This window comes from Somniosus microcephalus, chromosome 17, assembly GCF_052327205.1.
Source record: "Somniosus microcephalus isolate GS21.2 chromosome 17, FLI_Smic_1.0, whole genome shotgun sequence".
Taxonomy (NCBI): Eukaryota; Metazoa; Chordata; class Chondrichthyes; order Squaliformes; family Somniosidae; genus Somniosus; species Somniosus microcephalus.
The window spans coordinates 16,920,962-16,944,699 of NC_141003.1; the positions used below are offsets into that span (position 1 = coordinate 16,920,962).

The following is a 23,738-nucleotide window of genomic DNA, read 5'->3' on the forward strand; positions in this document are numbered from 1 at the left end:
ATTATTTTAACACCCCTGTCATGTTTCTCCTGGGTGTTGCTCACAGCTGTGTCCAGGAGATGAATCTTCAATTCCTGGAGACTCCAGGGCAGCCCTGGAGGGTTGGCAACCCCTAGATTAGCGCCCCGGGGGAGACTGAGAACGTTACCTTGCTGGTGAGGCTTACGTTTTAGCTCGTTTTGATGCTGACTAACCTCCTTCTGGTTTTAATCAAAGCCTTCCCTTGGAGTGAAGAAACCGACAAAGGCCTTGCTCTACGTGATCCTCAGTCCGGTCGGTCCTTATTTCTCGACGGGAAGCTTTTCCCCAGTGTCCCTCATGGCAGATCCGAAGTACGTTCGAGCCTGGAAAGGAGGAACAGGCGACTGCAAAATGGGAGGGTACGTAAAATCAACAGAAATCCGCTGAAACAAACCGCGCAATTATACAGCGCCTTTCATAACCTCAGGACATCCCAAGGTGCTTCGCGGCCAATGTAGCACGTTATGAAGTGCAGTCAATGTTGTAACGTGGGAAACCCAGCAGCTTAATTTGCGCACAGCAAGCTCCCACAAGCAGCACTGTGATAATGACCCCTGTTTTAGTGATATAGCAAAAGCAAGAGCCGTCTTTTGTCTCCACTGTCCTATTACCATCTCGTCTGGTTTTGAATACCTCTTACTGTCTCTTTACTTCTTTTGTTCTATCGCAGCCCTGCCTTCGATCTATTTCATTTCCTTTCCAGTTTTGAAAAAGGGTTCACCCGAAACGTCGACTCTAATTTCTCTCTCTACGGATGTTGCCTGGCCTGCTGAGTTTTTCCAGCATTTTCTGTTGTTAGTCCTGTTTTAGTGACGTTGGTCGAGGGATAAGTATTGGCCCAGGACACCGGGGAGAACTCGCCTGCACTTCTTCGAATTAGTGCCGTGGGATCTTTTACGTCCACCTGCGAGGCAGACTTGGTTTGAAGTCTCATCCGAGAGATGGCCCCTCCGACAGTGCGGCGCTCCCCTCCGCACCGCCCCTCCGACAGTGCGGCGCTCCCCTCCGCACCGCCCCTCCGACAGTGCGGCGCTCCCCTCCGCACCGCCCCTCCGACAGTGCGGCGTTCCCCTCCGCACCGCCCCTCCGACAGTGCGGCACGCCCCTCAGCACCGCACCGGAGTGCCAGCCTGGATTAAGAAGTGGGGAATTGAGCTGGGGATATCATCTGTTGCGAATTATAAATGTAGTCGGGCTGAGCAAAGTCCACATACTGCACAGCTCCAGATGAGGTCCTGGCCTTATTTAATTATTTTAGCAAATTTTCCCATTTATAAAATACATTTTCAGGAGAGGCAGGGGTGTAGATTTCTTGCCTTAGGTTCTCGCTGTTTTCAGGAGCCCAGGTGCCATCCAGCAAAGGGGAATAGAATGGAAATAGTTCTGGGCACCGCACCTCAGGAGGATAGAGTGGCCTTGGAGGGGGTGCAGCGCAGATTCACCAGAATTATATTGGGACTAAAAGGGTTAAATTATGAGGACAGGTTGCATAGACTAGGCGTGTATTCTCTCATAGAAACATAGAAGATAGGAGCAGGAGTAGGCCATTCGGCCCTGCTCCGCCATTCAACGAGATCGTGGCTGATCATCCAAACCCTAGCACCCGGTCCCTACACCGACAGCCATCCCACCCAAGCCCTATCCCTGTAACCCCGTAACCCCACATATTTAATCCCCCTAACACTAAGGGCCAATTTTTTTTATCATGGCCAATCAACCTAACCCACACATCTTTGGACTGTGGGAGGAAACCGGAGCACCCGGAGGAAACCCACGCAAACACGGGGAGAATGTGCAAACTCCACACAGACAGTCACCCGAGGCCGGCTTTGAACCCGGGTCCCTGGCGCTGTGAGGCAACAGTGCTAACCACTATGCCACCGTGCTGCCACTCTCGAGTTTAGAAGATTAAGGGGTGATCTAATTGAGGTGTTTGAGATGATTAAAGGATTTGACAGGGCAGATAGAAACTGTTTCCTCTGAACAAAGGGGCATAATCTTAAAATTCGAGCTAGACCATTCGGGGGTGATGTCGGGAAGCACTTCTTCACACAAAGGGTGGTGGAAATCTGGATCCCTCTCTCCCAAACAGCTGCTGAGGCTGGGGGTCAATTGAAAGTTTCAAAACTGGGATTGATAGATTTTTGTTGGGGAAGGGTATTGAAGGGTTATGGAACCAAGGCGGGTAGCTGGCGTTAAGATACAGATCAACCATGATCTAATTGAATGGAGGAACAGGCTCGAGGGGCTGAATGGCCTCCTCCTGTTCCTGTGTAGCAGGCCTTGTCCAGACTTCCAGCATCATGCCTTTATAAAGGTATAGATATGTGAAGAGAAGAAGATTGGTGAAGTCAAGCGTAGGTCCTTTGCAGTCAGAATCAGGGGAATTTATAATGGGGAACAAAGAAATGGCAGACCAATTAAATACATACTTTGGTTCTGTCTTCACAAAGGAGGACACGAATAACCCAGAGATGTCAGGGAACATAGGGTCTAATGAGAGGGAGGAACTGAAAGAAATCCGTATTTGCAGGGAAATGGTGATAGGGAAATTGATGGGATTGAAGGCCGCTAAATCCCCAGGGCCTGATCATCTACATCCTAGGGTACTTAAGGAAGTGGCCCTAGAAATAGTAGATGCATTGCTGGTCATCTTCCAAAATTCTATAGACTCTGCAACAGTTCCCATAGATTGGAGGGTAGCTAATGTAACCCCACTATTTAAAAAAGGTGGTAGAGAGAAAACTGGGAATTATAGTCTGGTAAGTCTGACATCGGTAGTGGGAAAAATGCTAGAGTCCATTATAAAAGATGTAATAGCAGAGCACTTGGAAAACAGTGACCGGATTGGAAAAATTCAACATGGATTTACAAAAGGTAAATCATGCTTGACTAATCTACTGGAATTTTTTGAGGATGTAACTGGTAGAATTGATAAGGGAGAACCAGTGGATGTGGTGTATTTGGACTTTCAGAAGACTTTCGATAAGGTCCCGCATAAGAGATTAGCGTGCAAAGTTAAAGCACATGGGATTGGGGGTAAGAACTGGTTGGCAGACCGGAAGCAAAGAGTTGGAATAAACGGGTCCTTTTTCCGAGTGGCAGGCAGTGACTAGTGGGGTACCGCAGGGATCGGTGCTAGGACCCCAGCTATTCACAATATATATTAATGATCTAGACAAGGGAACTAGATGTAATATCTCCAAGTTTGCAGACGACACAAAGCTGGGTGGGTGTGTGTGCTGTGAGGAGGATGCAGAGAAACTCCAGTATGATTTGGACAGGTTGGGTGATTGGGCAGATGCATGGCAAATGCAGTATAATGTGGATAAATGCGAGGTTATCCACTTCGGTGGCAAAAACAGGAAGACAGATTATTATCTGAACGGCAATAGGTTGGGAAAAGGGGCAGTGCAACGAGACCTGGGTGTCCTTGTGCACCAGTCGCTGAAGGTAAGCATGCAGGTGCAGCAGGCGGTTAAGAAGGCAAATGGTATGTTGGCCTTCATAGCGAGAAGATTCGAGTATAGGAGCAAGGATGTCTTGCTGCAGTTGTACAGGGCCTTGGCGAGACCACACCTTGAGTATTGTGTGCAGTTTTGGTCGCCTTATCTGAGGAAGGATGTTCTTGCCATGGAGAGAGTGCAGCGAAGATTCACCAGACTGATACCTGGGATGGCAAGAATGATGTATGAGGAGAGATTGGGTCGATTAGGCTTATATTCGCTAGAGTTTAGAAAAATGAGAGGGGATCTCATTGAAACTTATAAAATTCTAACAGGACTAGACGGGCTAGATGCAGGAAGGATGTTCCCGATGGCAGGGGAATCCAGAACCAGGGGTCACAGTCTAAGGATAAGGGGTATGCCATTTAGGACTGAGATGAGGAGGAATTTCTTCACCCAGAGAGTGGTGAACCTGTGGAATTCTCTACCACAGAAGGCAGTTGAGGCCAATTCATTAAATATATTCAAGAAGGAGTTAGATATATTTCTTAAGGCTAAAGGGATATGGGGAGAAAGCAGGGACAGGGTACTGAATTTGGATGATCAGCCATGATCTCGTTAAATGGCGGAACAGGCTCGAGGAGCTGAATGTCCTACTCCTGCTCCTATCTTCTATGTATCTATAAAGAAAAACAGGAGGGACTGCTTTGAATGCTTTGAAGGGCAAGGAGATGAGGAAACATGGGGGAGGGAGAGAGACCCTGTTGAAGGGAAAAGGAGAGAGAAAGAAAGACTTGCATTTATATAGCGCCTTTCACGACCACCGGACTTCTCGAAGCGCTTTACAGCCAATGAAGTACTTTTGGCGTGTAGTCACTGTTGTAATGTAGGAATGGCGGCAGCCAATTTGCGCACAGCAAGCTCCCACAAACAGCAACATGATAATGACCAGATAATCTGTTTTTGTTATGTTGATTGAGGGATAAATATTGGCCAGTACACCGGGGAGAACTCCCCTGCTCTTCTTTGAAATAGTGCCCTGGGATCTTTTACGTCCACCTGAGAGAGCAGACGGGGCCTCGGTTTAACGTCTCATCCGAAGGACGAGAGAGAATGAGAGACCATTGTGGGAGAGAGAGAGAGGCTATGTTGAGCAAGAAGGAGAGAGAAAGAGACATATAGTTGCCAGAGGCAGGAGAGGGACCCTGTAGCTGAAAGGGTGAATTAAAAATGTTGTCTCTCAGCTGATGCTGCTGTTGTGAGTAAAACCCATTCGAGGCCCCTCGGCCTGACAGCACTTCGATAACTAAACTCCTCCGCGATGCTCAGAGATTCGCCGTGTTGATTATACCGTCAATGTTTTGTAAAGACAGGAGGATTTTTTTTTCTTTGATCGGACGGGGAAAGGCTTTCTAACGGAGCAAATTTACATATGCAAACGTTACTTAATTAGCACTGTTCCTTCATCGTGTGTTACTCCTAATGGCATAATGACTATGAGTTTTCATAGGGAGCCAGTGAGTGGCACCATTGCGACAGGGATGTGCGGAGGTCAGGCTTTACAGCTGGGCTCTGTAGAAAGGAGCACGAGACAACTTCACTTCATTTGCCTCAAGGCAATAAATTAATTTCATATCTTCAATTTTAAAATTCAACACCTTTTGAATGTGTGAATTTTGCCTTAATTGATGTGACACTTGCTAAATTTGAAAAAGTTAATTGCGTGCCCCTATTAGCATGTCTGGCCTTAATTCTTTTGCTGTACACGCCCCTTTCCATTAAGTAATATAATTTACTTGGTGAGAAGCATTGCTGGCTTTCCTTTTAAGAATCACCGATGCTTCTTTCGAAGAACTTGTGGATAATTCTCTTCTTTCCGTTTCGCTTGGTTTCTCTCAAAAGGACGACTGATATTAGGTGGGAGGAGTTACTGAACTAGACAAAGAGAGAGAGAGAGAGAGAGATTCTGAACAGAGAGATTAGGAAACTGGGACAACTTGCCTGCTCCTCCGCATTTAGTGCCATGGGATCTTTTATATCCGCTTCACCAAGTAGACAGGACCTCGGTTTATCATCTCTCACAACAGACAATGCAAGCACTCCCTCGCTATTTCTCGGAAATATCAGCCCGGATTTATACACTCAAGTCCTTGTGTGGGGCTTGAACCCACTGCCTTATAACATATCATTCCAAGGGAGGTCATTTGAAAACTGTATTTGACCCTGGTAAGGCCACATCTGGAGTACTGCGTGCAGTTTTGATCTCGCTATTTCAAAAAGGATATTCAGTTATTGGAGAGGGTACAGAGAAGGGAAGGGCTACCCCTGTCAATGCTAGAATTTAAACGAATGAGGAAAGATTGACTGTTCTCTTGAAAAGTGAAGACTGAGGAGGGATATGATCGAGATGTTTAAAATTGTGAAAGGTTTGACAAATAGGATCCAACTAAGCTTTTCTGCCACGTACAGAACTTAAGCACAAGGAGTTATATTTACAAATTAAGAACAACAAAAGGAATCAGGAAATGCAGCAGCAATTATTTTACTGTAAGGGTGGTAAATATGTGCGGCACATTACCGGCACAGGTGGTGGAACAAGAAACCTGAAAGAGTTGCAAGAAGGAGATAGACAACTTCTAGTCAACAAATGGGATTCAGGGGTTGAGGGAGAAGGGAATAGAGGGGTGGGGGGCAGGTTGGGAAGAGGTCATTAGAATGGGAGGCTTGCGTGGAGTATAAACTCCGGCGTAGACCAGATTCAGTGTAATCCTAAAAATGCACCAAAGGGGGATACTGTGAAGAGGTGGGCTAGATGGCTTTCTCCTGCCTGAAAGTGTTCCGACCCAGAGTGGCACCACTGCACCAGGCTGACATGCAGTTGCATGTCGCTCCCTATATTGGGTTCTTTTCACCAGGAGGCCGCCATTCTCCATACTTCCTTGGCTCCTTTACTGACCTTTACCTGCAGTATGGCTGATTGCTGGGCTCGACTCCCGAGGTCCGTCTTCCAGACACTGGGAGCCTGTTGCACTTAACGAGAAGAGCGAGACTCACCACCTGCGGCCAGTCTTGCCCCTCCCGACTGCCAGTGCCAGTGGGCAGGGCCCCCGAGATTGGCAGCTGGTTCAAACCGGGGCCTCTTCTTTTAACCCAGCGTTCAGCCGGGAGAAACAACTTTAAAGAAATAAAGCCAGATCATAACTCTTTCTTCTCTCTCGTTCTAGAAATTACGGAGCGTCGCTTCATGTTCAAGATGCAGCTGCGGCTGCAGGGTGTCAGCAGGCTTTATGGCTCTATGGAGATGAGCACAAGATAACGGAGGTTGGGACCATGAACCTGTTTCTTTACTGGATAAACGAGCAAGGAGGTACAGTGATCGAGAAACCAAACTCGATTCCATTTGTATTATTTATTTTTTGGCTTTTCTAATGAATACATTGACTGAATATATTATAAGAGAAGGAACTAACTTGCATTTATATAGTGCCTTTCACAGCCCCAAGGTGTTTTAACAACCAATGAAGTAATTTTGAAGTGGAGTCACTTGTCACGTAGGAAATATGGCAGCCAATTTGCACACAGTGAGATGCCACAAACAGCAATGTGATAAGTGACCAGATAATCTGTTTTTAGTGATGTTAGTTGAGGGATAAATATTGACCAGGACACCGGGGGGAGAACTCCCCTGCTCTTCTTCGAATAGTGCCATGGGATCTTTTACGTCCACCTGAGAGGGCAGACGGGGCCTCGGTTTAACGTCTCATCAATTTCCCTTGCATACTAAAAGCAAATTGATACGAATCTTATGATACAATAGCAAAATACTGCGGATGCTGGAAATTCGAAATACAGGAAACTTTGGTTTATCCAGAGGTTGTATGTCCGGAATACTTGATCTAACGGCAAAAATCAGGAGCCGTTTTTTTTTTAGATCTCCGTTCTTTTTTTTTCCCCAGTCAGCCACTGCAAAGTCTGTAGCTATAGCAACAGCTTCAGCTACAGACGCTTGCAGCTGCAGCCGACTCTTTAGAAGCTGTTGCTAAGCAACAGTGTTTGTTGTCAGATACGGAGATGAAAACCTCCGTATGCTTCAACATTAACTTTTTGTATGTCCGGCAGTTTTGATAGATCGGCAACACGCCGGTCCCGTCGGTGCCGGATATCACACAGTTTCCTGTAACAACAGAAAATGCTGGAAAAACTCAGCAGGCCAGGCAACATCCGTGGAGCGAGAAACAGAGTCAACGTTTCAGGTCGAAACCCTTCTACAGAACTGTTCTGCGCCAGCAAGATCTGGCCCAATAAATCACAAATCCCTTTCAATGAGAAAGCCTCCTATTCTCTCTTTGGGGAAGGATGAATGTAGTTTAAAAATGGCGATTGTTCCTAAACCCAGAACAGTTATGCGTAATAAAGGAGATGGGGATTTGCCAGATCTCTTTATGCCAAGGACGTTCTCGTAATAAAAGCCATTTTCTGCCAATTGCCGCTTGTCTTTGGAGTATTTCCTGAAACTTATTCATAAAATGATGTTCCCTAAAAGCTAAGACATCATATAAAGTAAATAAAAGTCAGTTTAATCCTATGAAGCGTAGAGGGAGCTGCCCGAGTTGTTTCTCTCTGCATTTATTACAAAAGCCACCATTCTCCCTTTAAAATATCCCTCGTGGCTGTGCCTTTAATAAAACCCGCTTGATCCTCCCCAGTCAAACGCAGTAATATATTCTCTAATCTAGCTGCAAAGATTTTAGTGAAAGTCTTGCAAACTGAATTGATAAGGGATGTAAGATAAGCATGTAATTACCTCGCAGTGGAAAGCTCCTACCTGTTTAGAGAAATGCTGTACAGAGATTAATGCTACGCTCCATTTCTGTTGGCAGACTGCTTTCTATGGCTTAATTAACAGTGTGAGAATTGTTTTATCAATGCAAGAGAGAAAGGACTCTTTAAAAAGTAGCTATTACAAACCATTCAAGGGCAGTGTGTGACGACTTCCTCTCCAATTTTCCTGCAGTGTGCAGCGAGGTGTCTGAGGCTGTTTATTACAGCAGCAGTGTTTTTTTAAATTTGTTTATGGGATGTGGGCGTCGCTGGCAAGGCCAGCATTTATAGCCCATCCCCAGTTGCCCTTGAGAAGGTGGTGGTGAGTCGCCGCCTTGAACCGCTGCAGTCCGTGTGGTGAAGGTACTCCCACAGTGCTGTTGGGGAGGGAGTTTCAGGATTTTGACCCAGCGACGATGAAGGAACGGCCGATATACTTCCAAGTCAGGATGGTGTGTGACTTGGAGGGGAACTTGGAGGTGGTGCTGTTCCCATGCGTCTGCTGCCCTTGTCCTTCTAGGTGGTAGAGGTCGCAGGTTTGGGAGGTACTGCTGAAGAAGCCTTGGTGAGTTGCTGCAGTGCATCTTGTCGATGGTACACACTGCAGCCATGGTGCGCCGGTGGTGCATGGAGTGAATGTTTAAGGTGGTGGATGGGGTGCCAGTCAAGCGGGCTGCTTTGTCCTGGATGGTGTCGAGCTTCTTGAGTGTTGCTGGAGTGTGCATTTATATAGCACCCCAGAACGTCCTAACACGCTTTACAACCAATGAGGTACTTCTTTTGAAGTGCAGTCCCTGTTGTACTGCAGTAAAGGCGACAGAAAATTTGCGCACAGCAAGAACCTGCAAACAGCATTGCAATAAATGCAGAAGTGATGTTTGCCGTAGGATATGTAAATGAAGCTATTCCCCATTTCCTGTGGCTTTTCTGTGTTGACTTGCACCGTGAGGGAGAGAAAGGTGAGACGATGTGATGTGAGGTCCTGGAGCTGCTGAATGGTATTCTGTGAGGTTTTCTGATGGTTAGTTACAAACACCTGAATAATACAGCTCCAATAGTGTGAAGGGGCAGTGCACAGTGCTCCAGCACCCATGCACCATGTGAAGAGTAAAATTCGTTCATTATTTTAAAGGTTCTCTTGAACCTTCCAACAATATATATTAATGATCTAGATGAGGGAACTCTATGTAATATCTCCAAGTTTGCAGATGACACAAAGCTGGGTGGGCGTGTGTGCTGTGAGGAGGATACCGAGAAACTCCTGTATGATTTGGACAGTTTGGGTGATTGGGCAGATATATGGCAGATGCAGTATAATGTGGATAAATGCGAGGTTATCCACTTTGGTGGCAAAAACAGGAAGGTAGATTATTATCTGAAGGCAATAGATTGGGAGAAGGGAAGTGCAACGAGACCTGGGTGTCCTTGTGCACCAGTCGCTGAAGGTAAGCGTGCAGATGCAGCGGGCGGTTAAGAAGGCAAAAGGTATGTTGGCCTTCGTAGCGAGAGGATTCGAGTACAGGAACAAGGATGTCTTGCTGCAGTTGTACAGGGCCTTGGTGACACCACACCTTGAGTATTGTGTGCAGTTTTGGTCGCCTTATCTGAGGAAGGATGTTCTTGCCATAGAGGGAGTGCAGCAAAGATTCACCAGACTGATACCTGGGATGGCAGGAATGACGTATGAGGAGAGATTGGGTCGATTGGGCTTATACTTGCTGGAGTTTAGAAGAATGAGAGGGGATCTCATTGAAACTTCTAACATTCTAACAGGACTAGACAGACTTGATGCAGGAAGGATGTTCCTGATGGTCGGGGAGTCCAGAACCAGGGGTCACAGTCTAAGGATAAGGGGTAAGCCATTTAGGACAGAGATGAGGAATTTCTTCACCCAGAGAGTGGTGAACCTGTGGAATTCTCTACCACAGAAGGCAGTTGAGGCCAACTTATTAAATATATTCAAGAAGGAGTTAGATATATTTCTTAAGGCTAAAGGGATCAAGGGATATGGGGAGAAAGCAGGGACCGGGTACTGAATTTGGATGATCAGCCATGATCGCATTAAATGGCGGAGCAGACTCGAGGGGCTGAATTTCCTGCTCCTATCTTCGATGAAACATGGCGGACCATGACAACATTGCTGTTGCTGCTGCTTTGTGGTCTGATTTAAGTTTTTAACTGAAGCCGTTGTCTTCGGTCCCCCGCCGTAAATTCCATTCTCTAGTCACTGATTCCATCCCCTTCCCTGGTCACTGAATCAGACTGTTCGCAAGCTCGCTGTCCTAAGTGACCCTGGCCAGCTTCCCATCTTCCGTCCTCCGTAAATTTCAGCTCATCCAAAGCGCGGCTGCCCGTACCTTGACTTGCACCAAGCCCCGTTCACCTATCACCCCCTGTGCTCGCTGACCTACATTGGTTCCCAGTCCCCGAACACCTCATATTTCCAATTCTCATCCTTGTGTTCAAATCCCTCCATGGCCTCGCCACTCCCTACCTCTGTAACCCCCTCCATCCCTACAACCCTCTGAGATCTCTGCGCTCCCCCAATTCTGGCCTCTTGCGCATCCCTGATTTCCTTCGCTACTCCGGTGGCGGCCGTGCCTTCAGCTGCCTAGGCCCAAAACGCTGGAATTTCCTCCCTAAACCTCTCCGCCTCTCGACCTCTCTCTCTCTCTCCCTTTAAGATGCTCCTTAAATCCTAGCTCTTTGACCAAGCTTTTGGTCACCTATCCTAACATCTTATGTGGCTCGGTGTCAATTTTTGTCTGATAACGCTCCTGTCAAGCGCCTTGGGACGTTTTACTACGTTAAGGCGCTGTATAAATGCAAGTTGTTGCTGTTGGTGTGTGGCAATTTTGTAAAGACGCTGTACTCCCGAACATGGCAGGGGACATCAGTGACATTTTACTTTGGATCTGTTCAGAATGTCTTGTATTGTTCATTAAAAGGGTAGTGAGCTGGTACACACACAGTAGAATAGAAAGAAGGGCAGCTATCTGTGTTCAACCATTCCTAGTCCCGGCAGAGATTGAATACATCTTAATTGAAGCTCGAATAAGCTGAACGTGTTATTGTCCCTTATGGGAAAACAAGTGTGTCTTCTTTAGTACTTATTATAATGCACTCGGCTAGCTTGACAATATATTGTCCCATAGCGCCGTGAAAGTTTTCTCTGGAATAACCCTTTTAGGATCTGCACATTTTAAGCATCTAAACGTCAAAATTTGAATACATAGCAGCATCATCGAAGGGCAGTAGTATTCTGGGATTAGATTCTGAAACGATTCGACAACCATATTTATCCTCGCACATAATTACTTATCTCAACTATTAATGGATAAGTTAGGGCTTAATCCCCAAGGGGGAAAAATTGGGTTGCTTTGCGCCTCCTGTTAGCGCCCCTAGCGCCTGGGCACGGCGCCGGTAACGCGGGAGGTTAGCAACAGCAGTAGCCGGTAGCCCCCCCGCGGCGCTGCGCCTCTGGCGATGATGTCATCGCCCTGCGCAGCGCCCCAGCTGCAAACTTCGCCTGCGCCCCCTGACCTACCGCCGGACGCTATGTCCAATAGGGTCAGGGTAGTGTTTTTTTGCGGCCGCCTGCCAGCACCTGCCCCCTTCGCAGCCAGCACTCCCCTTGAGTGCCGGGCTGTTTTCCCGCTCCCAGGTGTTCCAGCAGGGCCCCGGCGCGCGCGGCACTAGCCCCCTCCCCTTTAATCAGGGGAGGGAGGTCTGCGATATTCAATGGTAGCACCCCAGGAAGGAGGGGCTTCGGGCACTACTACTGAATTTACGGCGCAGGGGCACTAACTTTTTCGGGGCACTAAAAGTAGCGTCCTGGCGAAGTTATTGCCCCAAAGGGGGCGCCACCGAATTTCTCCCCCAAGTGTTTTAAGCAAAATAAAAGACAACCTCTGTATTTGAATTACAAACTGCTTAGATGTTAACATCTTTTGCTCCATCGCCAAGACGCCTATTTCCACCTCCGTAACATCGCCCGTCCCCACCCCTGCCTCAGCTCACCTGCTGCTGACACCCTCACCCAGGCCTTTGCAGGATGAGACTCGACTATTCCAATGTTCTCCTCCCTGGCCTCCCCACCTTGCACCCTCCGTAAACCTGAGCTCATCCAGAACTCTGCTGCCCATGTCCTAACTCGCACCAAGTCCCGTTCACCCGTATCACCCTGCTGTGCTCGCTGACCTACACTGGCTCCTGGTCCAGCAGCGCCTCAATCTTAAAATTCTCATCCTTGTTTTCAAAACCCTCCATGGCCTTGCCCCTCCCTATCTCTCTAACCTCCTCCAGCCCTACAATCCGCTGAGATCTCTACGTTCCTTTAATTCTGACCTCTTGCGCATCTCTGATTTTCATCGCTCTACCATTGACGGCCATGCCTTCAGTCAACTAGGCCCTATGCTCTGGAATTCCCTCCCTAAACACCTCTACCTATCCACCTCTCTCTCTCCTCCTCCTTTAAGTTTCTCCTTAATACCTACCTCTGTGACCAAGCTCTCCTAATATCTCCTTATGTGGCTCGGTGTCAGATTTTGTTTGATAACACTCCTGTGGCTCAGTGCGTAGCACCCTCGCCTCTGAGTCAGAAGGTTGTGGGTTCAAGTCCCACTCCAGGGACTGGAGCGCAAAAATCTCAGCTGACACTGAAGTGCAGTGCTGAGGGAGTGCTGCACTGTCGGAGGTGCCGTCTTTCAGATGAGACATTAAACCGAGGCCCCGTCTGCGCTCTCAGGTGGACGTAAAAGATCCTATGGCACTATTTCGAAGTAGAGCAGGGGAGATCTCCCTGGTGTCCTGGCCAATATTTATCCCTCAATCAACATCACCAAAAACAGATGATCTGGTCATTATCACATTGCTTGACATAAGAAAACTACTAGGCACTTGGTCTAAACATTAAACAAAGTTTTAATCAATTGTTTTACAACATGGAGGTCTAGTTGTGCCCTTCAATAGTTCCTGTTAAGAATGTCCTGCGCAAGCTGGGCCCGTGCCCGAGTATTTATACACTCCCTGGACAGCGCCACCCGCAGGCCGCTCAGTATTATTTCATAAGTCTTTCATGAATGATTGATTCATGTCATTGCTGATGTGGGAGTTTGCTGTGTGCAATTTGGCTGCCTACATTACAACAATGACTACATTTCGGAAAGTACTTAATTGGCTGTAAAGCGCTTTGGGACGTCCAGTGATCATGAAAGGGGCTGTATAAATGCAAGTCTTTCTTTGTGAAGTGCCTTGGGACATTATACTATGTTAAAGGTGCTATATAAATGCAAGTTGTCGTTCTTGAGGTGGCGCACCCTGTTTGAAACAGTAAGTTTTTCCCCTATTCTCCAATTCCCTGCCTATGCTGCAGCAGTGGGCGCGGCTCTGTGGGACTAAAGTACTCGTCGTAGTCTCGGGGTAAATATCCGTCTCATAAATTGAAAGCCTAAGCCGTTGCAGCAGGCCTTGGCACCTCTGGCCTGTGAAACCAGTTTTACTCTCTCAGTACAGTCAACCCTAGCAACAAACAGTTTACCCATGAGTAACACACCACCACTAATGTATAGGCTCATACAGGAAATCAGAAAGAAAGACTTGCATTCACATAGCGCCTTTCACTGCCCCAGGATGTTCCAAAACGCTTTACAGCCAATGAAGCACTCTCGGTGCCTAATTCTTAGCCCAATTGTTTTTCAGGATTTAATCAGTTAAGTCATTGTGCCACTTAATGGTTTTACGAGAGAGGGAACTGTTGTTCAACGGCCTGATAAGATTAGGGTTCACTTTCATTGCCTCCTGCACTAATCATTATGGCCCAGAAATTCGGGCCGGGGGCTTCCCGCTGGTGCAAGCCCCCGACCTACACTTACCTAGTTGACCTCTTGGCCTGCGTAGAATTCCTCTCCGAGGCCTGTCCCAGAGGCCGGCGCGCTATGCTGGCGTGTCCCAGGGGCGTAGTTAGTGCGAAGCGTCCCCTGGGATCACGTGAGCAACAGGCAGCCAATCGGAGCAGGGAATGCTCCATTCATAAGTCTTGACAGATAGACCTGTCAAAACGCATAAATGCTGAGGCTGTAAAACTGTACTTTACCTTCAAATAAATTTTTAAAAAACATCACACTTTATAAATAAACTATAAATGACATTAAATAACTATTTTAAACAAAAATTTAAATTTTTGAAAAAAATAAATTTATAAAAAACGGGGCTAAAAATAAACTTACCTTGCTTTAAAGTATTTAAAAGTAAAAAACCTGTGGAAAAATGTTTTAATTTTAAATAATTGACCACTTACCTTTGAAAATGAAGTCCTTACGGTTGATTTTTACATTTCTAAAATGTACAGACTTACCCGCACGTTAAAACCTGAAAAAAAAGGAAGTTCAACGCGCACGTGCAGACTCCCGCGTGCACGCGTTCGACCTCTGAACCCCTTGGTTCGGAGGATCGGAAGTGCCGGTTTCCCGCGCATGCGTAGTGCATGCAAGATTCCGGCACTTCCATCGGGCCCACGCATGAGTACTCTGTCCGTACTCACGCGTTGGGACCTGAATTTCTGGGCCTATGTCACAAGGAGCTCCTGGAAACTCAAGCCAGGAGTGCGATTCTGAGGAATCTACTGAAGATGCTTTCACATTGGCACTTGTTTACGAATGAAAGAAAGCACTTCCATTTCTATAGCGCCTTTCATGACCACCGGACATCCCAAAGTGCTTTACAGCCAATGAAGTACTTTTGAAGTGTAGTCACTGTTGTAATGTAGGAAACGCGGCAGCCAAATTGCGCACAGCAAGCTCCCACAAACAGCAATGTGCTAATATCCAGATAATCTGTTTTAGGTGTTGCTCGAGAGAGAAATATTGGCCAGGACGCCCCGCTCTCTTCGAATAGTGCCATGGGATTTTTTTACGGTCATATGAGAAGGCAGACGGGGCCTCGGTTTAACGCCTCATCCGAAAAATGGCACTCCCTCCGCGCTGCATTGGACTGTCAGCCTGGATTACGTGCTCAAGTCTCAAGTAGTGGGACTTGAACTCACGACGTTCTGACTCCGAGGCGAGAGAGTGCTACCCATTCGGGCAAAGTTGACACCTTTAGTCAGTTCGCATCACGGGGAGCATGCCGTGTTGCCACTGCTAAAACGAGCCGCTTTCTCCAACCATTTTGGAGGGTCTGTAGCTCTGCCCTCAGGCGGGCAGATCTAGGCAGCGTAACCATCGAGAGCCGGCGCACAGATACTGCTGTCCCGTGGCGGCTGCTAAAACGGGTAAACTGCGGCGCCTGGTTAGCGAGTCAAGAGTTAGAGGGCATAAATTTTACATCTTCACCAGAAGAACGGAGGGAGAGGTTAGGAGATTACAGGAATTTCTATTTTTTTACAACCAAAGGGTTATTGGGACAAGGAATTTCTGACCACAGTGGTAGAAGCAGAATCCATCAAAGCTTTTAAAAAGGAAGTGTATAAATATTTAAAAAAGAAAAACAGTTAAAAGGATATGGGGAAGAGGAATGGGACCAAATGGAGATCTCTTTTGGAGGGCCAACACTAGTGCGATGGGCCGAATGGCCACCTTGTGTGCTGTAACATTCTACTATTCTATGACTGAAACAAGCGCCAGTGTGAAAGCGTCTTCAAAGCAGTCATTACAATTATCGTTATTATACAATTATCCGTTAGTGTTTTCACCCAGATACTTCCTTCCCTGTTAAAGATCGTCAATGATTCATCCCATCATAACACGCAAGGAAAATTATAGCATTAGGTTTTAAAAGTGACAGCAGTTTTTTTTCCTCGATTTCTTTGAACTAAAATTTCAGCATGGGGAAGACATGGCGTCTCTCTGCTACCAGCTGGGAAAACACAGTCAGGATGACAACCTCTGAGTAGTGCAGCCTCCTTGTGGGAATTTGTTTCAAATTCTTGGAATTCTTCGACAGGTGCCTGCAAATGTTGCAAGCATTTAACGTTTCGAAAGCGCGAGGGAAACGCTGTTGCAGTCAAAGCCTGTGAGGAGATGAGGTGACTTCCGACCGGGAAATTGGCCACTCCAGGCCCTGCCGTCACCCCCTGAGCATGTAGGCAACAACAACACCAACAACGTGCAGTTATATATAGGGCCTTTCACGCAGTAAAACATCTCTTGTATTTCTGCGTTGTCTTTTCCCCCGGATACGGAAATTTTGCAAGTCCGAGCTTTGCTTCCATCACACAGGCATTGGTGTTCATGATTCCGAGCTGTTGTTTACATACCCCAGCCTCATTGAGATGTTACTTTTTTTTTAAATCCTTTTCGGGTCATGGCATTGTGCGCAGAGACGCCAACGGCTCAATAGGTACAGTCGTTGATCCTCTGGAAAGGCCCCCCGTCCTGTGGAGATGTGCTGCCCTCCCACACCACTGCTGTCCGTTAGTGCTGGATGTGCTGCGTCTGCTGAATAATGCAGCTTGAGGGGGGGGGGGAGCGGGGTATCTGATCGAGGTGTTTAAAATGTTAATGGATTTGATAAGAGTAGATATGGAAAAGCTATTTCCTCTGGGAGGGGGAATCAAGAACGAGGGGGTATAATCGTAAAATTAGAGCTGGGTGAAATCAAGAAGCACTTTTTCAAGCAAAGGGTAGTGGAAACCTGGGACTCTCTCCCCAAAAGGCTGTGGATGCTGGGATAGTTGGAGCTTTCAAGAGCGAGAGCGATAGATTTTTGTTGAGTAAGGGTATCAAGGGTAAATGGAGTTGAGGTACCAATCGGCTGTGATCTAATTGAATGGTGGAGCAAGCTCAAGGAGCTGAATGGCCTCCTCCTGTCCCAGGTCTATCAAACTGGCTGACACTACAGATGTCCCCAGTTCGAACTAGTGTAAGATCTTAATGATCTCCGGACAAGACACCAATAGGCAGCAGCCAGTATGTTTGAGCAATAGATCAAGATTTATTAAGCATACAGCGTAATGTACTTAATATTAGGCGATAGTTTTAACGAGTAGCTCAGAGCCCTTGGTCTCTGGAACCTCTCGGACAGAGATGACATCGTCTTAAGCCTGTTCCTTTGTTCTCGCAGTACGTCTGTGTAAAGTTGTTCTTTGAGTATTGAGGTTTTAACCCTTTTCTTATCAAAAGTTGGTTTGGCCAGTGTCCATATATGGTCTTTAACAAAATTACCTTTTATAATTGGTTCTAATGGCCAATATACCATTGTCATTCAGACTAAGGTAGCATCTCGCCTTTCCAGTATTTTTCCACCAACTTTACCATGTTCAGTGTTATCTTGTTTATAGTTTTTCACCCCATTGGAATTTACTTTATCTCTTTCATTTCTAGCCTCCCTGGTACAAGGCCTTTATACCAAGGGCCCATATCAGCCCTGTTTCACTAGTCTTGAGGTATCCAAACTATCTCACTTTAATCTACCAGATAAATTATCTCCACGATCTCTCTCATTTTATGTCCTTATACTAATTATTTTTTTAATATTGTCGCAATTAGTTTTAAGTGAATTCTAAGTTCTATACAGCATTATAATATGTTATTTAATCATTTGACCTTCACTCGCAGTCTGTGACTGTTTGTTATCAAAACTTAGTCAAAACTGCTTTTGACTGTCCTTCGCAGCTGCATTTTGAACAAGTCTTAGCTTTTTAGTTACCCAGGAGTAATTATGGGTAATATTATTTGGTCAGTGGCTACACTTGAAGTTAGACATATATGATTCTCGTCTACTAAATATCTTTAAATATCAGCCTTTCGTACACTAGGAAAGAACCCGACACCAAAAGCAAGTGTGGGCCAGACTGAGTCTGGTGATCACTGACCGTGCCACATGGATGTCCCGTGTCAAGGAGAGCTGCTTGTGGGGGAGGCAAGTGCAGCTCGCTCAGTGACTCCTTGGGCACCTCCCTCTCTGCCTGCTACGGGAAACCTGCTGCATGGTGGAGCAGCCCGGCCTGACGCAATGCTACGTGTGTCAGCTCACCTCATGGGCAGCCCTTTCCTGCTCTCCTTGGTCCTCCTCCTCTGCCAAGTCCAGTGTTACTGGAACACTGAGTACAGGCCACAAACCGAGAGGGTGGAACGGAAATTTCAATCTTCCATTTAACTGAAACACCAGCTTCCCCAGTGCAGCTTCTCATAGAATCATTGAATCTTACGACACAGAATGAGGCCATTCGGCCCATTGTGCCTGTGCCGGCCCTTTGAGAGAGCTAGCCAATTAGTCCCACTCCCCCGCTCTTTCCCCACAGCCCTGCAAATGTTTTCCTTTTTAAGTAGAGATCCAATTACCTTTTCAAAGTTACTATTGAATCTGCTTCCACCACCGAATCAGGCAGCACCTCTCCCTGTGCACCTCTTCCATCCGGGTGAACGTGTTACACTCACACTGCTGCAGGAACAGTGGGGGATGAGTTCCCCATCTTGACCGCCCATTCGTGACCCTTATAATTAATGTCACGCCCGACTTGAGTGCATTCGCAGTCACTACTGGTTCCATAACTACCCGTGGTGCGGGGAACCGCGTGGTCAGCGTTGTCCGCCCGAACTTGCTGCCACCATTACTGAATTGCCAGTGGTGTAAAGCTCTACACTGACAACAATTTCTGATAAAGAATTAAAAGAAAGACTTGCAATAACACAGCGCCTTGCACGACCTCAGGACGCCCCAAAACACTTTACAGCCAGTGAAGTACTTTTGAAGTAGTCACTGTTGTAATGTAGGAAACATGGCAGCCACTTTACACACAGCAAGATCCCACAAACAGCAATGAGATCGTGACCAGATAATCTGTTATAGGTGTTGTTTGAGGCATAAATATTGGCCAGGAGAGAACTCTCCTATTCTTATTTGAATAGAGCCGTGGGATCTTTTACACCCACCTGAGAGCACAGATGGGGTCTCGCTTTAATGTCTCACCCGAAAGACGGCACCTCCAACAGTGCAGCACTCCCTCAGCATTGCACTGGAGTGTCAGCCTGGATTATGTGCTCCAGTCTCTGGATTTTTTAAAATTCGCTCATGGGATGTGGACGTTGCTGGCAATGCCAGCATTTATTGCCTATCCCTAGTTGCCCTTGAGAAGGTGGTGGTGAGCCGCCTTCTTGAACCGCTGCGGTCCGTGTGGTGAAGGTGCTCCCACAGTGCTGTTAGGGAGGGAGCTCCAGGATTTTGACCAAGCGATGATGAAGGAACGGCCGATATACTCCCAAGTCAGGAAGGTGTGTGACTTGGAGGGGAACTTGGAAGTGGTGGTGTTCCCATGCGTCTGCTGCCCTTGTCCTTCTAGGTGGTAGAGGTCGTGGGTTTGGGAGGTGCTGCCGAAGAAATGGGACTTGAACCCCCGACCTTCACGACTCAGAGGTGTGGGCACTACCACTGAGCCAAGGCTGACACTAAGCTGCAGTGAGTTTCCGATTTCCACAGTGTCCTTCGATAGGTACTGAGCAGATGCTGGTGGCTTCCCCGCAGGGAGAGACGGAAAAGAAATCAAAGGATGAGTTATTCCTGGCCATTCTCCGGAACCTCTTAGCAGCTGGACTCAGAGTGGCATCAACCGAGGCCTGGGAGCAGGGTACGTCCCTGCCTACTTGAGTGAGGGCACGATGCAACTCTCCAATAGTGGTCAGTAGTTGACACACTGACAACTTAATAATTCATGCAGTATATTTTTCTGCTGTTATTAACATCTTGTACCCTTTTGGTTTCTTTGTGTTAAATATTGATGTGTGATTATCTGAATAGAAGGAGAAAAAGTAATGGAAGAATTGTTCAACGTGTGGCAGGAAAGGAATGAAGGAATGCAGCATGTCCTTCATTGGGCTTGGAATTCACTTGAAGTCAAGTCCTAAGGCTTATACAAGTTGAAATGTCTCAGAAAATTCTTCCCGTTAACAGAATCCGGCAGCAAAAAGTGCTTTTTTTAAATCAGGGCAGCTTTAAACATTGTGAGAAATTAAGATAATGGGCAAAGGAACTAGAGGGGAGATGAGGAAAAAAAAATTTTACACAGTAAGTTGTGATCTGGAACGCACTGTCTGAAAGGGTGGTGGAAGCAGATTCAATTTGAAAAGGGAATTAGATAAATACTTAAAAAGGTAACATTTGCAGGGCTATAGGGAACGAGCAGGGGGGGAGAGGGACTAATTGGACATCTCTTTCAAAGAGCCGGCACAGGTACGATGGGCCGAACAGCCTCCTGCTGTGCGGTATGAAATGGACTGGTGTATTCACAGAATCACAGAAACCCCACAGTGCAGATAGAGGCCATTTCGGCCCATCGAGCCTGCACCGACACATATCCCACCCGATCCCCATAACCCCTACACCAACACATATCCCACCCTATCCCCGTAACCCCATGTATTTAATCCCCCTAACACTAAGGGTCAATTTATCATAGCCAATCAACCTAACCCGCACATCTTTGGACTGTGGGAGGAAACCGGAGCACCCGGAGGAAACCCACGCAAACACGGGGAGAATGTGCAAACTCCACACAGACAGTCACCCGAGGCCGGATTCAAACCCGGGTCCCTGGCGCTGTGAGGCAACAGTGCTAACCACTATGCCACCGCACTTGCAGGGAAACAGAAGAAATCTTTGGCGATAAAAGGTGCACCTTTAAAAAGCTGCAGGAATTAGGTGCAGGATTAAACAGCTGGCACACTGCCTGCAACTGGATATCTGTGCACATCTTGAATAAGTGTATCAGCCTTCCTGCTGTACATTTGCTAAGGACAATCTGTTCTGTTCTCTTAGAGGAGGAGCTCGCTACACCACCACTAGATGGCGTCATATTACCTGGTGTCGTCAGGCAAAGCATCCTGGACCTTGCATGCAAGTGGGTCAGTAGATATTCCTTAATGAGAGAGCATTAACTACTACATTCAAGTGAGATATTAACCTCACCCTAACAGCTAATTAGGTGCTCCTAATGTAGCATCAAATTTGTAGTCTACTAATCTCGCTGTTTAGTTTTGATTTAAACGTTAAATATTAATGTAACTCAACAATGTTACATTTCTTCAATAGTGAGAATCAATATCTATTATTACCAACTGAACAGTCAACTTAATCTGACATATTTATTAACCTCTTGTGCTTCTGTGGGGTAAATATTTGATGAGCCCTGGGTAGACCTCCGTTTCTTTAAAAATGCGCTTAGCATGTCTGGTTATTAACCGTTCAAATGTGGACTTGTCACTGTTGTTTCAGACTACCAATGTTAAATCAGTGATTAAAGTATGTTTAGTTATAATTTTATCTTTAATTAATTAATTAATAATGTGAAAATAGGTGAACGAGATCTGATTGCTTTTCCTTCCTTTTTTGGGGATAAAAAGAATCTGTTCAAAGTTGAAGAGCGTTCTGTCACTATGAGCCAGCTTCTCGGTGCACTAAAGGCAAACCGGGTCAAGGAGGTATTTGGTTCAGGAACTGCCTGTGTCGTGTGCCCAGTAGGACGGATCTTGTACGAGGGCGAGGTGAGCGCGAAACGTCTAATTATGTAAATGATGAGTTGTCTTCAGCTCAAGTTTGACAGATTTATTAACCGCACCATCTGAAAGCGCAGTTTGGGGAATTTCAACTACCCCCCCCCCCCAAATAACCTGGCAGGGAGAGGGAGTGAAAGGGGAGACGGGTGACGCTTTTTTTTTGTAGTGCGTACGGGACTTCTTTCTGACCCAATAAGGAAGAAACCCAACAAGGGAGGGAGCAGCGCGAGACCTGGTAATGAGAAATGAACCGGAGCAGATAAGAGAAGTATGTGTGGGAGAACGTCTAGGGAGTGGTGATCACAGCGTAATAAGGGTTAAGATAATTACAGAGAGAGATGTAGAGAGTGCAAAGACCAAAGCTGCCACATGGAGTGACTGCAGCAGATTATTTTGCTGCATTTAAGGGGAGGTTTGATGCATGCACGAGGGAGACGGGAACAGAGGGTTATGGGGCAGGGCAGGAAGAGGTAATTAGAGTGGGGGGGGGGGGAGACTTGTGTGGAGTATAAAAACCGGCATAGACCGAATGACCTGTTTCTGTGCTGTAAGTGATATGTAATTCTATGTAATAAAAATGTTGTTTTAAATTTTTGCCCTGTTTGAGCACAGTGCAAATGCTGCTCTAGGACAGAACTGGATTCCCCCCTTGGGTTCCCCATGTTCACTCATGGTCTGCACCAGTTTGTCATTGTATGCAAATGAGATGAGGGTCTCTTCCTTTGCCTGAGACTGTTTTATATGTCTCGTTCCGCGTGGAGTTAAAACCCAGAATTATCTGCTCCCAGCTGGTTGTTCTGCAAACTCATCCCTCCCTTTTAAACAAAAAAAAGGTCAAACTCAAGACGACGGCCCCGGTTTTCTGTTGCTAGGCAGCCGGCGACGTTTCATCTATTAGAACGGACGGACGGGAGAATTGCGAAGTTGACCAGCGTAGAAACGGAAACCTCCGCCCGGCATCTCCTGCCCTCGGGAGACACTGTAGCGGTGAAGCTTACTCCCGTCGCACCCCTCACACGGAGCACCGCACAAAAATGGTGGCCGCGCTCGTCCACAAAAATGGCAGCCGCGCTCTCCCACATAACAGTCACTCTGCCTCGGCGTTTACCCATTCTCCGTGATGCATTCTTTTGAGACATTTCTGAGGGATGCGATACGGCACAACATGAGCACAATCCTTTTTCTATACACACGCATTTTGTTTGGTTAGCTGTTACGGATGTGACGTGATCACCCCCAGCAACCAACCCAGAAATTGGTTACTGTCATAGTGACAAAAGTTTTGCCCCTTTTCTCACCGCCCCTGCCCCCCGTGTCTGTACATCCATCCTACCAACATCATTGATAACAATGTGAACCTATAAGGGCTGAATGTCTACAAGGGTCCCCCTCTGCCTGCTGTAACTTTGACGGATGATCTGCAGAATGTTTCCATGACTCTTCCAAAGCAGACGAGTGGGAGGACCCCTCCTCTCCCGTGGAAATTCGTCTCATTAATGTCTGTAAGGTGCTGCCCCCCGCCCCCCTAAAGAAGGTGAAGTGAAGCTGCTGATTGCTTTACAATCCTTGCAATGACCCAAAGCTCCAGGCCGATCCAGAAATCCAATGGAGCCCTGGAGCCCAGAAAGGGTCTGTAGACTAGTCGCCCTTCCGTGTATAGCGGGCGTGTTCGTGCTCAGGCCATTTCCCGCTATACGCAGTGGACAGTAAAAGGTTGTGTCAGTGACATAACTCCAGAAGCCGCCCGAAGTCTCCACGTTGCGTAGTTGCTATCAGCTAATTGAAGCTCCTGGAATCAACAGAGCTTCTAAAGCGGTAAATAACTAACTGCATGAAATAGCCTGCAGGCTTCATACGGTTTAAGCAGCGCTTCTGCCATTGACTCCTATGGTGATGGTAACGGTGAGCACTGTTTGCCCGATATAGGCGAATGTCCATGATGAGCATGGACGGTGTAAGTGGT

At 46.9% G+C, this 23,738-nt stretch overlaps 1 protein-coding gene across 3 annotated transcripts in view; it reads left to right on the forward strand.

The window, feature by feature from the left end:
* The window catches only part of bcat1 (branched chain amino-acid transaminase 1, cytosolic), a 69,536-nt gene that overhangs the window by 31,776 nt on the left and 14,022 nt on the right, over positions 1-23,738 (forward strand). For all 3 annotated transcript variants that reach the window (XM_086009981.1, XM_086009982.1, XM_086009983.1), the window contains 4 exons: positions 217-380; positions 6,692-6,834; positions 21,039-21,124; positions 21,623-21,763. In XM_086009981.1, coding sequence (XP_085866107.1) covers positions 217-380; positions 6,692-6,834; positions 21,039-21,124; positions 21,623-21,763 — 534 coding nt within the window. The remainder of the gene's footprint in view (positions 1-216; positions 381-6,691; positions 6,835-21,038; positions 21,125-21,622; positions 21,764-23,738) is intronic.